This window comes from Rana temporaria, chromosome 12 (assembly GCF_905171775.1).
Source record: "Rana temporaria chromosome 12, aRanTem1.1, whole genome shotgun sequence".
Lineage (NCBI taxonomy): Eukaryota > Metazoa > Chordata > Amphibia > Anura > Ranidae > Rana > Rana temporaria.
The window spans coordinates 64,427,417-64,443,076 of record NC_053500.1 but is presented as its reverse complement, the minus strand read 5'-3'; the positions used below and the strand labels follow the sequence as shown (position 1 = coordinate 64,443,076).

At 42.3% G+C, this 15,660-nt stretch overlaps 1 protein-coding gene across 1 annotated transcript in view; it reads right to left on the bottom strand.

Moving 5' to 3' along the window:
- UNC13D (unc-13 homolog D) overlaps positions 1–15,660 on the bottom strand; it is a 178,079-nt gene that overhangs the window by 29,987 nt on the left and 132,432 nt on the right. The window contains exons 27-28 of the mRNA XM_040331480.1: positions 9,994–10,099; positions 640–711 (exon numbers count right to left, since the gene is read on the bottom strand). Coding sequence (XP_040187414.1) covers positions 640–711; positions 9,994–10,099 — 178 coding nt within the window. The remainder of the gene's footprint in view (positions 1–639; positions 712–9,993; positions 10,100–15,660) is intronic.

Here is a 15,660-nt window from a genome sequence, read left to right as displayed (position 1 = left end):
AACACATGGATTACACAGGTATCTGCTCCCTCCTCCCCCTGAAAGGTGCCAAATGTGACACCGGAGGGGGAGAAGGATTCCAAAAAGCGGAAGTTCCATTTTTAGGAGGAGCTCCGCTTTAACACCACAAAAACGATACTTGGGTCTCTAAAAGGGAAGCTACTGGGAGGCCGGTAGGGTTTGGAACCAAGGGACAATGCTTGGAGGTGGGTAGGGGTGGAGACAAAAAAGGGAGGAGTATCTGAACCTAGTCTCTGAGAAAAAAAAGCCCTGATAATAAAAATAATAGCGATGAGAAAAATCCAAGGAGCAAAATGGAACATTTTTCTCGAAAAAACTCATTTCTAAACAGTGAATGTGTTTTTTATTTAGAAAATTACATGAATTCCCAGAAATCTAATGAAATTTTGAAGTACATTTGAACAACTTTTATCAAGTCATCGAATGCACTGAGAATTTTTGTACGAATGTTATTATGAATATTCGTATAAATGTTTCTTCAAAGATCCATTGATGTATGGCTAGCTTTACCTATACAGTATCTATTGGGATGTTACTAGAGTAGTTGAGTTGGTGTATTTCTTATACTAATACCCCTAATTCATCAGCTAGGTAGAAAAGTGACTTTGCTGTACTTACAATGAAAGTAGCAGTGTGGAGAATCTCCAGGGACAGTCCACAACCTCCCGCATGGAAACAGGATTCTAAATTCTGAACAATACAAACCACAGTACATCAACCTTCATGAATATACAGAGTAGAAACTCTTCACAGTACATTTTCATAGTTCATGGATCACACAATATAACTGATAGTAAGCTGTTTTGAAGCAAGTCTGCTGTTATAACCGATTGCTTGTGTATGTAAAGCCATAACCTTTTAGTTTTATGTATGTAGCGCTACCCTCGGAGGAGCCGCTGAATGATTTGGGATCTACTCTCTGTTGGTTTGACTTACCCCTTTTTTTTACTAGCTCGAACCCCTCCTTGACACATCAGAAGGCTAATGAGTAAGGTATTGTGACCCCTGTTTGGCTGAGGTCACAATAGCAAGCAATATATACATAGGTATGTAGATAAACAGTATAGTGGTATTACCTGCTTCACGACCAACCCCTCAAGGTGAGAATCACACTCCACACAGTAAAAATATATTTGAATCAAAAGATATAAATTTACTTCAGGCTGACTTAATAAACAAGCATGAGGTAAATCACAATCAAATACCGGGCAATGATTCCCACAAGGGCCCCTTGTTGGGATCAGCAACTGATATAACGAGGATAGAGCTTAAACTAGGAATGGTACCATTCATCTAAACTAAGGTAAACAGTCTGTGCTCGCGAGCTCCCTCTAGCAGGGATTCCTACAGTACAGCGAATGTCTATGATGCGGCCGGTCGGTGCACTTTAGAATTTGTAATCCACAGGGAGTGACGATGAAACTAAGTGTAAAGACGGAAGGCAGTGGACCGATCGATTGTTAGAATCACACACTTCTATGAAAACTGGAACAATTAACTTCTTAAGTTCTGGCTAAAGACCCAACACGTGCCTGTGGCCTGTGGGGTGACACTAAGTGTCTGTACTAAACAGGGAGTTAGAAGTTGAGCACGTGCTCCCTCACCCAACAGGCCGTTCCGCCTGAACTCTCCTCAGAAAGGAAAAGAAACCGCGTCTGTAAAACACTTCTCCACAACAAGAGGGATCCTGGACGAGGGTGTTCTTCTGCTCCGGTGGTCAGCTGGGCTGGTTCCTCGATCGCCGGGTATTCAAGCGGGATACTGGAGTCTGTGGTCCTTCCGGATGGCTGGTCTCCCGGTCAATCCAGAGCCAGGCTTCAGGCCTAACAGCACAGCCATCTCTGTCAGCAGCTCCACAGAGGAGAGAGACTGGCCCCGAGAGAGAGAAAAAGCTCCACTCCCTCTCCTTAAGTAACCTCCCCCACAAGTCTGTGCGGAGGTGTCACATGTTCCAACAGGGCAAAGCATTGCAGGAAATGTAGTTCGCTCTTCCTAAGAATCAATGGAGTCCATATCTCCTGCTTCTTGTAGTCCCGTAATGCATAACTTCACAACAGTGTCCAACGTATTTACAAGTGTGTGCAAAGTTCTTAGCAGGATGGCCTGTCATTAGATTCAGACAGGATGACCCCGCTACATGTACAGTATAGAAAGAACCAGCTCTGGAGGGAATTTATTCCACATTTTTACAGCTCTTACTGTGAAGAAACCTTTCCGTATTTGAAAATTAAATCTCTTTTACTCCAGACATAAAGAGTGTCCCCTTGTCCTCAGTGATGACCCTAAAGTGAATTACTCACCACCAAGTTCACTACATGGACCACTTATGTATTTATACATGTTAATCATATCCCCCTTAATCTCCTCTTCTTAAAGCGGAGTTCTACTCAAAAATTTAACTTTCGCTTATCCATCTCCCCCTGGGGCCGATCTCTTGGAAGTTCTGCCCCCTCCTCCTGCCTCTGCCGCTGGATCAATTAGAAAGCACAGTGCGCTTGGCACATGCGTAGTAGGGAACATGCTGTGAAGCTGAAAGGCTTCACTGCCGGGTTCCCTTAACAGGAATGGTGGCGGCTGCACCCGACAGCCGATCCAAAGATCGGATGGGGTGCCGACATTATGGGCTCCCTGGACAGATAAGTATCCATATAATAAAATTCAGAAGCTGCGATGAGAAGTGGGCATTGTTTGTGCTGAGCATGTCTAATGTACTGTCTGTAAATGGAATCTTTGACAGAAGATGTTGTTTTTACATTCGTTGTAATGTCTTTTTTCTTTTTTGTTTGTTTTTATGTTTGTTTTTTAATAAACTCTTTGATAAAAAAAAAGTCAGAAGCTGCAGCATTAGTAGCTTCTGACTTTGATTTTTTTGTGGGGAGGCTGGACCTCCGCTTTAAAAGAGAATACATTCAGTTCCTCTAATCTTTCCTCATATCTGAGCTCCTCCATGCCTTTTATCAGTTTGGTTGTCCTTCTCTGTACTTTTTCCAGTTCCCCAATATCCTTTTTGAGAACTGGTGCTCAAAACTGAACTGTATATTCCACATGAAGTCTTGCTAATAAACTGTACAGGGGCAAATCGGGATAAGACCGTGCTATATTAAGATACCTCTCAACTCAACTCAAATCAGGAATATGAAATGTTGGGGTAAAATGAGCATGGACAAAGGAACCATGGTTGGTATGGTGGGCTTCAGCACCAGTTGTTATGAGCACTAATTTAACAAAAGGTAAAGCTTTATTTGTAAAGTACATACTCAAAGTGAGAACAAAAAAATGCAATGAGTATAGTACATGACACTATTATTAGAGATAGAATGGGCTTACAACATAAAGCAGGGAGGGATGTGCTGCTTGTGCAAACTGCTCAGCTGAAAAGGGACCCTCTGAAACTTGGGTATTCATTTAGACTAGATGTGGGCCAAACTAGTTTTGGGATTCCTCCCACTGTCGTGTAAATGTGGGAAATGAGATGATTTCGCACTTGCACCGAGTCTCTTTCTGAGATTTGTTGTTTACAAGTTAAAAAATTTTTTTTGATAGAAAATTACTTAGAACCCCGAAACACCCTAGAGAATAAAATGGCGGTCGTTGCAATACTTTATGTCACACCGTATTTGTTCAGCGGTCTCATGCCATGTATACACGATTGGAAATTCCGACAACAAAACCGCGTTTTTTTTCCAACGGAATGTTGGCCCAAACATGTGTTGCATACACACGGTTACACAAATGTCGTCGCAAATTCCGAACGTCAAGAACGCGGTGACGTACAACACGTACGATGAGTCGAGAAAAATGAAGTTCAAAAGGCAGTGCGGCTCTTCTGCTTGATTCCAAGCATGCGCTGATTTTTGTGCGTCGGAATTGCATACACACGATCGGAATTTCCGACAAGAACTTTTCTATGGCGACAAACTTTTATCCTTAAAAATCTCCATAGGTGACGTTTAAAAAATTCTACAGGTTGCATGTTTTGAGTTACAGAGGGAGCTCTACCGATCACGACGATACCTCACATGTGTGGTTTGAATACCGTTTTCATATGCGGGTGCTGCTCACGTATGCATTTGCTTCTGTACGCAAGCTCGGCGGGACAGGGCACATTTATATTTATATTTTATTAAAATATTTTATACTGTCCTTTAAAAAAAAAAAAAGTGTCACTTATATTCCTAGTACAAGGAATGTAAACATCCCTTGTGACAGAAAAAGCATGACAGGTCCTCGTAAATATGAGATCTGGGGTCAAAAAGACATCAGATCTCATATTTACACTAAAATGTTTTGACGTCGCTCCCGCCCTGCTATGGTGTGGAGATGGGTGGGGGCCATCTTACCCTCATTTGTCTCCATACACAGCCAGGAGAAGGACCTGATCGCCGCCACTGCCGACGGCTCCAGAAAGCAGCGGAGGACACGGGAGAGCGGAGGGAGGGGGGCCCCCTCTCCCGCCGCCGATAACGGTGATCTTGTGGCGAATCTGCCGAAGAGACCACCATTATCAGAAATCGGACCGCTGGCTGAAGAACAGGATACAGAGATATCCCTCTTCAAAGAGGTCCAAACAAGCATTTTTATCAAATGACAATCATGAAGTCATTAGCCCCATACACACGGTAGGACTTTTTGACAACAAACTTCAAAATTAGCAATTTTTAAAAAAAATCCTACCGTGTGTACGCTCCATCGGACAAACTTTTTCGGTTTAAATAGGAACAAAAGTCTGCTCTGCAAATGGACAAACTTTTCGTCAACAAAAGTCCTACAGTGCAAAGTCCTATCGTGTGTACAGAAATCCATCTGACTTTTGTCCAAAGTACAAATAAGCATGCTCAGAACCAATGTTAAAATCAACCAAAAATAGCAGAAGTTGACCAAAGGGTGGCGGTAAAGAGCAGAAAAACCACGTGATGTTGGGAAAGTTTTGGGAAAGTTTGCAGAAAAGTCCTGCCGTGTGTATGCTATGGATGTGCCCGGCCAACTCCCTTCGGATAAAAATCCACAGAAAAGTTTGTTTGAAGTCCGACCGTGTGTACGAGGCTATTGAATATACTGATAATTATTTTCATACAAATGTTCATTTAGAAAATCTACTAGTGTATGGCCAACTTTACCAAGCTGCAGCCTTGTGGGATATGTGATGTGAATATTTTAGGAGGCTGAAAGTGGCTGAAGGTATGTCACTCTTGCCTAGGCAAGACATAAAGTTGTGGGCCTGAGGAGGGGAAAATTAAAGTATACACGGATTACAAAACATGAACATTCTTATCCATTGTGCAATAGAGAGGAGAGAGGGAATGGCCCAAAGTGCAGTAAATGGTGAAAGTTCAGCTTTAAAGGGGTTGTAAAGGATTTTTTCCCCCCTAAATAGCTTCCTTTACCTTAGTGCAGTCCTCCTTCACTTACCTCATCCTTCCATTTTGCTTTTAAATGTCCTTATTTCTTCTGAGAAATCCTCACTTCCTGTTCTTCTGTCTGTAACTCCACACAGTAATGCAAGGCTTTCTACCTGGTGTGGAGAAAGCCTCTTGAGGGGGGAGGGGGCGAGCAGGAGGGTCAGGACACTCTCTACTTTGCAGATAGAGAAAGGAGCTGTGTGTTAGTGGGTGTCCTGACACTCCTGCTCGCCCCCTCCCCCATGAAGAGACTTTCTCCACACCAGGGAGAAAGCCTTGCATTACTATGTGGAGTTACAGACAGAAGAACAGGAAGTGAGGAATTCTCAGAAGAAATAAGGACATTTAAAAGAAAAATTGAAGGATGAGGTAAGTGAAGGAGGACTGCACTAAGGTAAAGGAAGCTATTTAGGGGAAAAAAAGTTTTCCTTTACAACCCCTTTAAAGTACAACTGCTTATCCAAAATTTACTGTAAAATTACCATCAAGCTGCAAGTTAAAGTTGTTGTTAAAAAGCTAGTTGCAGGCCACCATGTGACATTTATAAGTGACAAAACACAGGTGGTATGGTCACTGTGGGAATGTGCTTTGGAAAATTTTGCTATTGTTTTCACAAGATCTATTTATTATTATCACCCTCAGGGAACATTATGTGTCCAGGTACTGTTTCCATTTTTAGCACTGACAATTGTATTGTGGAATTTCCTCCATCCTACTGCTAAGCAAATAAAATAGCCGTATGGAAAAGAAATTGTCAGTCCAAAAGAAAAGTGCTGTCTGTTACCGTGTTTACTTCAGTAATGTTTCTACCTTATAACACGTGAAATATAGAATAGAGAAATGGCTACTTGTTTTAGGATTAAAACCATAAGCAGAGCCCAGTTTGTATAGAATATAGATTGCGGAATGAGTGGTGTCAGCCCTTCCCACTGTCTTTTATAAACTACATAACCATTTCCAATCTCAGATTTCTAAAATATAAAGTCTGTAGTCCAAAACAAGAACAGAGAGGGCTCTTTAAGATAACACAGAAGTGTGAAGAGGACACAGCACAGCTCAGGCCCCATACACACCATAGAATCTATCCGCAGATAAATCCGTGCAAACGGGTTTCAGCGGATAGATTCTATGGTGTGTACACTCCGTGGGATATTTATCCGCAGATAAATCTCCCCTGGGATGGATTTCCAGCAGATGGATATTTGCTGACATGCTCAACAAATCCATCTGCTGGAATCCATTCCAACGGATGGATCCGCTCGTCTGTACAGACTTACCGGATCCATCCGTCTAAAGGGATTCCCCGCACGCGTCGTAATGACTTGACGCATGCGTGGAATTCCTTATATGACAGCGTCGCGCCCGTCGCCGCGTCATAATAGCGGCGACGGCGCGACACGTCATCGGCAGAGGATTTCAGCGCGGATTTCAATGCGATGGTGTGTACACGCCATCGCATAGAAATCCTCTGAAATCTTTGAGAGGATTTATCCGCGGATACGGTCCGCTGGACCGTATCTGCGGATAAATCCTCTCGTGTGTATGGGGCCTCAGAATTTCTGACAAGAGGAATAGTTTTTTTGCACTTATCAAACAGATATCATAAAAAAAATGTATCCAAATATTACACAGACCAAAAGGGATCAAATCAAAGAAGTTCATTGTTAGGGCTTACATACAATTTAATCGATTTATTTTCTGATTGATCTTTTCCTATTGGAATAGACAATCTATAGTTGACAACCCATTCAATCAATATGCCACCTAAGGGGAAGTGTATTTCGATCAATATATATGATACTTTCATAAATGATCATACATAATTCATTGCATCTCTGTTTCAATTATGTAATTTTATAATCTGATGGATTGAAATTTTATCGTATTCACTTAACAAAGTATCTCAATGCTGCCAATTGATACAATACGATCGAGAATATTACAACCTCGCCTTAAACAGTTTGATTTCATTCTGATCAAAATTGAGTCCTAATAGATCAGAAAGGAGGTTATGAATGTTCAATTGTTTTGAATCGTACAATAATTAGATAAAAAAATAAATAACAAAAAAGTGTGTGTGGCCATCATAAGGCTTCATTGAATGCAAAAAAAAAAAAGAATGCTACTTGTATCATAAATCTTGAATTATTAAAATGTATCTATAGACAAAGCATTTTTTTTTTAAATAGGGAAGAACTAACCCTGGCTATGAAAATTCACACTCTCTTTTGTCCTGCTGACCAGTGTCATTGGGACCCAATTTAGAATTGTCACCAGAAAAGGAATAGCAAGGAAATCCTCCATAGGGCACACTGATTTTGATTATGGCTTTTGCACATAGACAAGTTTACACGAGTATGGTGCATACCTGCAGGGCCGTCTTTAACACAGGGCAAAAGGGGAAGCTGCCCTGGGCCCAGTCATTGTTGTGGGGCCCAAAGCAACTGCCTTTTGAGCACACACGGGCCCAGATTCTGAAAGGACTTACGACGGCGCAGCACCATGTACGCCGTCGTAAGTCCTAATCCGACCCGTCGTATCTATGCGTCTGATTCTAAGAATTAGTTACGCATAGATATCCATTAGATCCGACAGGCGTAAGTCTCTTATGCCGTCGGATCTTAACTGCATTTTTTTTGACCGCTAGGTGGCGCTTCCGTCGAATTCCACGTTGAGTATGCAAATTAGCTAGATACGCGAATTCCCGAACGTACGCGCGGCCGACGCAGTAAAGTTACGACCTTTACGTTAGGCTTTTCCCGGCGTATAGTTGCCCCTGCTATATGAGGCGCAGCCAATGTTAAGTATGGCCGTTGTTCCCGCGTCGAAATTTGAAAAAGTTACTTCGTTTGCGTAAGTCGTCGGTGAATGGGGCTGGACGTCATTTACGTTCACGTTGAAACCAATGACGTCCTTGCGGCGTACTTTGGAGCAATGCACACTGGGAAATTCCGCAAAAACGTCAATCACGTCGGGTCACAGTAGTTTTACATAAAAGACGCCCCGCCTGATCCAAATTTGAATTAGGCGGGCTTACGCCGGCCGATTTACGCTACGCCGCCGCAACTTACGGAGCAAGTGCTTTGAGAATACAGCACTTGCCCGTGTAAGTTGCGGAGGCGTAACGTAAATCGGATACGTTACGCCCGCACAAAATTACGCCGCAGGACGAGAATCTGGGCCACTGCCTGCAAATAGTTGATAAGTGAATTCAAGAGGGCCAAATAAAATGTTTGCCATGGGTCCAATCAATATTAAAGATGGCCCTGCATACCTGTGTTCAGCTAACTTACAGCCATTCATTACTATGCATGTCTGTACTCTACAGCTGTCTCTTCCGGGTGCGGAAATATGTCTGCAATTTACATTGGATGCCTGAAAGCATCTGTGTGCATGATTTCCCCTCAATTTCATTCTTTGTGAAGTGCCCCTTGTGCTGCTGGCTGGTCCTCTGCCCCATACAGCACAGCTGTAATCTTCTGGTGCTGCAAGGGGTTCATACGGTGGGCTAGACCTGTCATAGGCACCCGTCAAGAGTGCCATCTATACCCGCTCTTTCTCCCCCCCCTCCTACATTCATAGAAGCTGCACTATTGCTTCAGTGAATGAAAAGCAGTCTTTGAAAAGAGGAGGTGGACCTTTCATTCTGCTGCACCCCCTCCTCTATTCATAGTGAGCTTTTAATTGATGGACGCTATGGTACAGTTTCAATGAAATGAGTAGGGGTTGGAAAGGGTGGGCATAGTCGGGGCTCTCAATGAGTGTTTGTGACAGGTTCAGCAGCTGTATTAAGCCTTACAGCACTGGAAGACTACAGCGACCAACAAGCAGCACAAGGGACATTTTGCATTGAATGTAAGTACTTTCCCTTGTGCCAATTTAAAAAGCAAAATAGGCTTTAGGCTTGCCATGTATTATTGGTTCAGCCTGTGGGTTGAATGGAAAAAACAGATTCCTCCATGCAAGCTACACAGTGCAGATGGACGAATCTCCCACTAAGTCTACTTGTAGTTTGACAGCTGCTGCTGCCAGCTATCAAAAATAACTGAATAGGGGCTACATCTGATTGGTTGCTGTCGCTTTCATTTTCAGCCTACAATTTTCTGCCAAATTCCCAAAAATGTTTTAGTTGAGGGAAGTCGGACATTAGGTGGCAGACAGGGTCTCCCACATAGCAAATTTCGTCCTGTTCCTCAGGAACTGGCTGAAATTTACACCATTTACAGCCAGCTTTAGTATGCTCTGCCTTGGTAATCTTTTGTCACTCACATAATGCATATGTGTTGCAGCAAAGAAAGGGGCTTCAATGCACACACTCTACATATACCTCCATGGGCAGCAGAGCTTTCTGTGCGGAGAGCTGCACACTGCACGCTCTCAGCAAAATGGCAGAGCTGTCGAAAACAGCTGTGACAGCCAATCACAGTGGTGTATTGATTGACTGATTCTTCCCAAACTCCAATGCAAGGACCCTGTCAATGGGATGCTGGGGCTGGGCGGGAAGGGGGATAATGGTGATACACTAATGAAGTAAATACATTTGTCAGATGTCTTAACAATCTTAGATGGTCACCTTGGATGCAGCATGAAGTCTTTGATAATACCGTGGAGAGGCTGTGATTTGTGCACATAGGTTGGAGATGACTGTGAGAATATGAGACCAAAGTAAAGCCAGGAGGCTGCAAGAGAAATAACAGAGAAGCAAAAGTGTATTAATATTTCTTGTCATGAATGGTCAGATATTTTCTCTAACACCATAAATGTAATACTTAACCATTTTCCAGAAGACTGCTTTGCATAGTTTAGTATCAATTTTATAGTCCTTCCTATGCATTGTATTCTGCACTAATACTGAACCATGAGCAGATTGATACTCTATGCCCCCTAGGCCAACTTTATTGTGTACACCCCTGCCTACCAAACAAACAGGCTAGGTATAAAATCACTAAAACAAGGGGGGGAGGGGGAAAATTGGGACTTTAAATGAGGTCATGGCTGGGTAGAGTCATGCACCTCCATCCCTATCATTTGAAATAATGCCCGAAACCTGCCTGCAGTGGTGCTGTCGTTGCTGTCCGTGTATATCCCCCCTCGGCTTCCGACCCCGATGTCTCTGGGTGGCTCATGGTCCTCCATGCCATGCCTTCCGGTACATGCTTAGCTGTAAGTCAACTACCCCCTTTGGGCTTTTGGGGGGTATCATCTTTCCCCCCCACCTCGAGATACCTTATTGACTTTATTTATTCTCCTATTGCAGACACGCACATAATATGCTCCTGGTGAGCGGCTTAAGCAAAACGCGTCGAGCTACCATGACATTGTGTATGTGATACACACCCATCTGAGATATGTGTTCATACTATCTCTACCCTATAGGAATTTTAGACTGTTGTATGTGCAGATGTTATTATTTTAACTATACTATCCTATATTAATATGGTGGATCTCCCTCTGTTTTACCATGATCATTGTTTGTTAAGCATGTTATTTACCAGTTTTTGCATATTCAAGGAATGGTTTCCTCTGATAGGTGCGTTTTTGTACATGTAATTAATGCTTCCATCCATGTTCTGTACGCAATATCAATAAATATTTATAATCCCACCATCTACATGCCTTTGTCGTCATGAGCTTCATTTAAAGTCCCACCCATTCTTCTATCTGCATCACTGTGGCTTACCGCTACATTGTAGCATTTTATTTCAAATGATAGGTATAAAATTACACTAACAACATCAGATAATGTATCCAGAAAGGCTACCGGAGACAGACTGCCCACATTGTATCAGTACTCCTAGAAGCAATGACTAGAATAGTAGGCAAACTCCTCACTTTTCTATCACCTTGGTTGTAGGTGTACAGAGCCAGAGTAGGTGAGCTATTGCTAGTGCAGCCTAAAGCTGAACTCTGTGATAAACACATTTTGCCACAATACAAGTGTAATGTGTATCTTTCCTTGAATCATGGTGTACGTTGTGCATTTCTTTCAGATCTGTGCAGTAATGCAGTGTGAAACTTTACCTTTCTGGATTCAAAGTTTGCCAGAGGCGGGATGGCTCCAATTAAGGACCTGAGACGTATGTGTTGCTTTATAATGTTTTCAGTCTCATTGGTAGATCTATGCCACCTGCGGTTTTAGGTCTGGTCAAGAATTGTTGGAGGTAGTATGCTTTTCCTGCCTGAAAGAAGTTCCCAAATTCACTATAAAACTGATTCAGGAACAAACCCTGGATTTTTTTTTAGGGAGTATCTGGAACAAATAGAAAAGGTGGAGTAGGACATTAATTTTGCCCAACCATGGTAGTATTGTTGTAGACCTCCTGGCAAAATCTTTCTTTGGTGGCAGGAAGAAGGGAGGAAAATTGGCCTAGAACAGATCCCCCACCACAGGCGTAAGATATATTCCATGGTATTTCAAGTGTGTTTGGTAGGTTAATGCTTCAGATTTTTGCCAATTAATTTTGAAGTTGTAAATCTGACTACAGAGATGCAGTTCCGCTAGGAGGTTGGGAGGTGATATCAACAGCTGGGTTAGAAAGAACAGCAGATCGTCTGCGTGGCCAGCTACCTTGTGTTCACAAAATTTGGTAGATACACCTGCAATATTGGAATTGGTCAAAATTCTGCAGAGGAGGAGTTCTAGTGAAAGGACGAAAATGAGGAGGGACAACAGGCACCCCTGCCTTGTCCCATTTCATAGCTCAAAGGGTTCAGATAATGTACCATTTACTCTGACCAATGCTGTCAGATGTTGATAAATGGCCTCAATCCATCTAAGAAAGCTCACTCCCAGACCAAGAGCACCCATGACCGCATTCAAGTATGACCAGTCTATTCGTTCAAACGCCTTTTCAGCGTTGGTGGGTAACAAAATGGTTTGCAGTTTCTTAGTGTGCCCAATGGATGACATTGAAGGCTCTGGGGTTTTATCCTTAATTAATAAAGTAATAATGCGCTAAAATCAACCTTCTAATATTACATATAGCCACGGTCCTTGAATGTGCTGGATGTGGAGGGAGAGGGATCCTGGTGTTTGCACTGACCACTCTATAAGCATTACACTATTAAGTTAAATGTGAGTGTAGCTATCCAAAGCTCTTGTAATACTATTCCATAGCAAACCTGCGCAATGATGATGTCTTAATTTTTCTTTAAAAATCACTGCATTTGGAGAAGTCATGATACAATTATGCATATACGAAGAGTGTCAGTCTCTGATGTGAGTTTTCAATCTGGAGAACTACCCCAGGGATTTCTTTCTCATTCAAGATAGATGAGTGTGTTTTTTCCTTTCTCTTGGCAATCAACCAATTAACTGTTAGGTGAGCAGTACACCCACGAATTGGTGGTGGTGAATAGTTGTTCACATATTGGACTTTAATGGCTGTAATTTAATTGTACTCCTATTGTTTTTATGCCATTGGAATTTGTATAAGTTTATGTAATATTGGAAGGTTGATTTTAGCGCATTATTACTTGATTAATTCAGCACTATATTGTGATATCAGTACACTTTTGAAATAGTTGCAGCTTTAATCATTTATTTATCTTTCAATGTTTTTGGTTCACATAAGCGCTTAAGTACACAATTTTTATATGGTATTATCTTTAGGCTCCCGCTTGGGAACAAAGCCAACCTGGTCTTGATGTATTAGCCAAGGGATTGGGGCAGTTGTTTATTTGCGAGAATTTTAGTAAATAGTTTAAGGTCTACATTTTACATTGGGCGATAACTATTATATTGTGTGGGGTGGGTCCTTTCCCTCCTTGGGTATTACAGTGATTGCGTCTCTGAGTGTATCTAAGGGGACAGACCCTCCCATTAGGATGGAGTTGGAACCCAATGTAAATGGTGAGGCCAAGATGGGAGTGAATTTTGTATAATAGGCATAAAAAGCAGTCCAGGTCCAGAGCTTTATGGGGTTTGGTTTCTTTTAAACCATATAGGAAATCCTCTGAAGTTATTGGGTCTTCCAAGGTGAGCCAATCCCTTTCCGACACCCTCGGCAGGCTAGACTTGACTAAAAATGTGTTCATCCGGTCCCCTATATCTTGTAAGTTATGATGAGTTGCAAAATGCAGAATTGAAGAGCTCCTGATAAAATTCTAGCAACATCAGATGATGTGTGTAACAGCCCCCCTCTGCTGTAATTAATATGCAGGATGTAGGATCAATCCCTAACCACCCCAAGGGTGTTTGCCAGAAGATGACCTGGTTTGTTCCCCCACTTGTAAATTTTTTGTTTGATTCTCATCAGAGTCTACATTTGACTATACAACCTAACAAGCAATAGTGAACAGGAGTTATGGCCTTCAGTATCTGTGATCCTCTGAGGAATTATGGGGCTCCCTGAGGCACCCACCTGGCACTTAGGCTGGCCATACACTGATCAAATTACAGTTGGATTCTGATAATCTGGCCAAAATTTGAGCAGTAAGTGACCCTCTCAGTACAATCAGTTGCAGTCGCTGTTTGACAATGCCCATGTATTCGAGCAGCTGCTGGCACCAGCTATCAGAACACAATAGTCTCAGTGAGAAATCTGTCTATCTGTACTGTTTTTTTATCTATTATGGCCAGCTTACGGGCAATTTTTTTTCAAAAAAAGCTGCTTTTGAGCTTTTATTTCTGCCTATAAAAGCTTGAAGACGCTTGTTCTTTTTTGAGCTCTTTCTAGCTTTTTTATTGAGCTCTTTCGAGCATAAGGTTTTTTTTTTCACAAACCCTCCTAGATAATATTTTCTAACCACTGTTTAACAAAACAAAGATCTGGAACACAAGTTTTTGTGCGTTTTTGAGCTCTTTGGGGCACTAGCTCCTCTCAAAAACACGAGTTAGGCCGGGGGGTTTTCTGCCTCTAGAAGCACATGCCTGAAAAAAGCCTGAAAAAGTCCTAGTATACATGGATACATTGGCTAACATGGAGGGGAGTTTCTAGGCAGAAGAAAATAAAAGCTCAAAAGCCTGTAAGATCCTCGTTGAGCTGCAGTGTGCTTGAACCCTCATGCCTCGTACACACGACCGGGTTTTCTGAAGGGAAAACTGCGATGAGAGCTTTTGACCGGGAATCCCCGCCGTGTGTATGCTCCATTGCAGTTTTTCCGACAGGAAAACTGCCAAATCCGTCAGCAAAAAAAAGAGAACTAGCTCTCTTTTTTCCTGTCGGGATTCCTGACGGACTTTTTCCCGTCGGAAATCCCGAGCATGTGTATGGGGCATTAGTGTACAGTGGTAGCAGGCTGCTGGTGCTCAAGGATGATGGATTGATATGCCCAGAGAAGAGAAGAGTAGTTTCTTCAAGTTCTGGTGTAAAGGAGACTTGGCCTAAAGAGCAAGTAGTGTGTGCATGGGACAGAGTGCTTTACTGCTGGTAGGTCTATGTATTTTCCACCATTTAACTGAGTCTTTTCCTTTGCTCTCTGGCTTCTCTGAAGCTGATAACTTACTTTATTTATAACACACCATTGACACAATGATGGTTGTCACCAATGGCTGGGGCATACTATGCTGGCTTGGGTTCATTGTTCTGGCTAGGGATTGTTGTGCTAACTGGGGGTTCCTTGTAGTGGCTAGGGGTCATTGTGCCCTGATATTTGCTAGCAGTTATTACTGGGGGTTATCATTGCTGGCCCTAAAAGCTGCTGGGGGTTCAGAACAACATACTCATAGAGGCGGTGGAAAATGTTGACTTGCAAGTATAGTCAGATGAAGGATTACAAACAAGCTCAATAATTATGGTGAGGCGAATGCCTTCAAGGTTACCAGCAGGTTGCCCATGTAGTGCACAACATTTCTTTTTTATCACTTGAAGGTGTCCTAATACATTTCAAATGTTGACAACTATGGTGTTAATTTGTACATCCATTGACACCAATTTACCAAATGTAAACCACATACACTGTTAGAAAAAAGATGGAAGGAGAAAAAATTTCTATCCTGCTCCTTTGAATTTGCTCATCACTGTGGTTGTGGTCAATTCGACCCCTTTAATGATTGGAAAAACAAATCAACATTCTTGAAATGATCAATTCTACGTGTGTTTGGCCAGCTTGAGGACTATATTCATCACAATAAAAATAGAGGGCAAACCTCCTCATTTGGGTTAGAGATGGCAAAAAAAAAAAAGAGGAGATGGATGGTGTTGGATCACCAAAGCCTTTCATGTTCCCACATACTGGTGTGAGAGTAGTGGAGATGTTCAGCTAGCAGGTTGGCAGGTTGGTAGCTCTTCCTTAGACC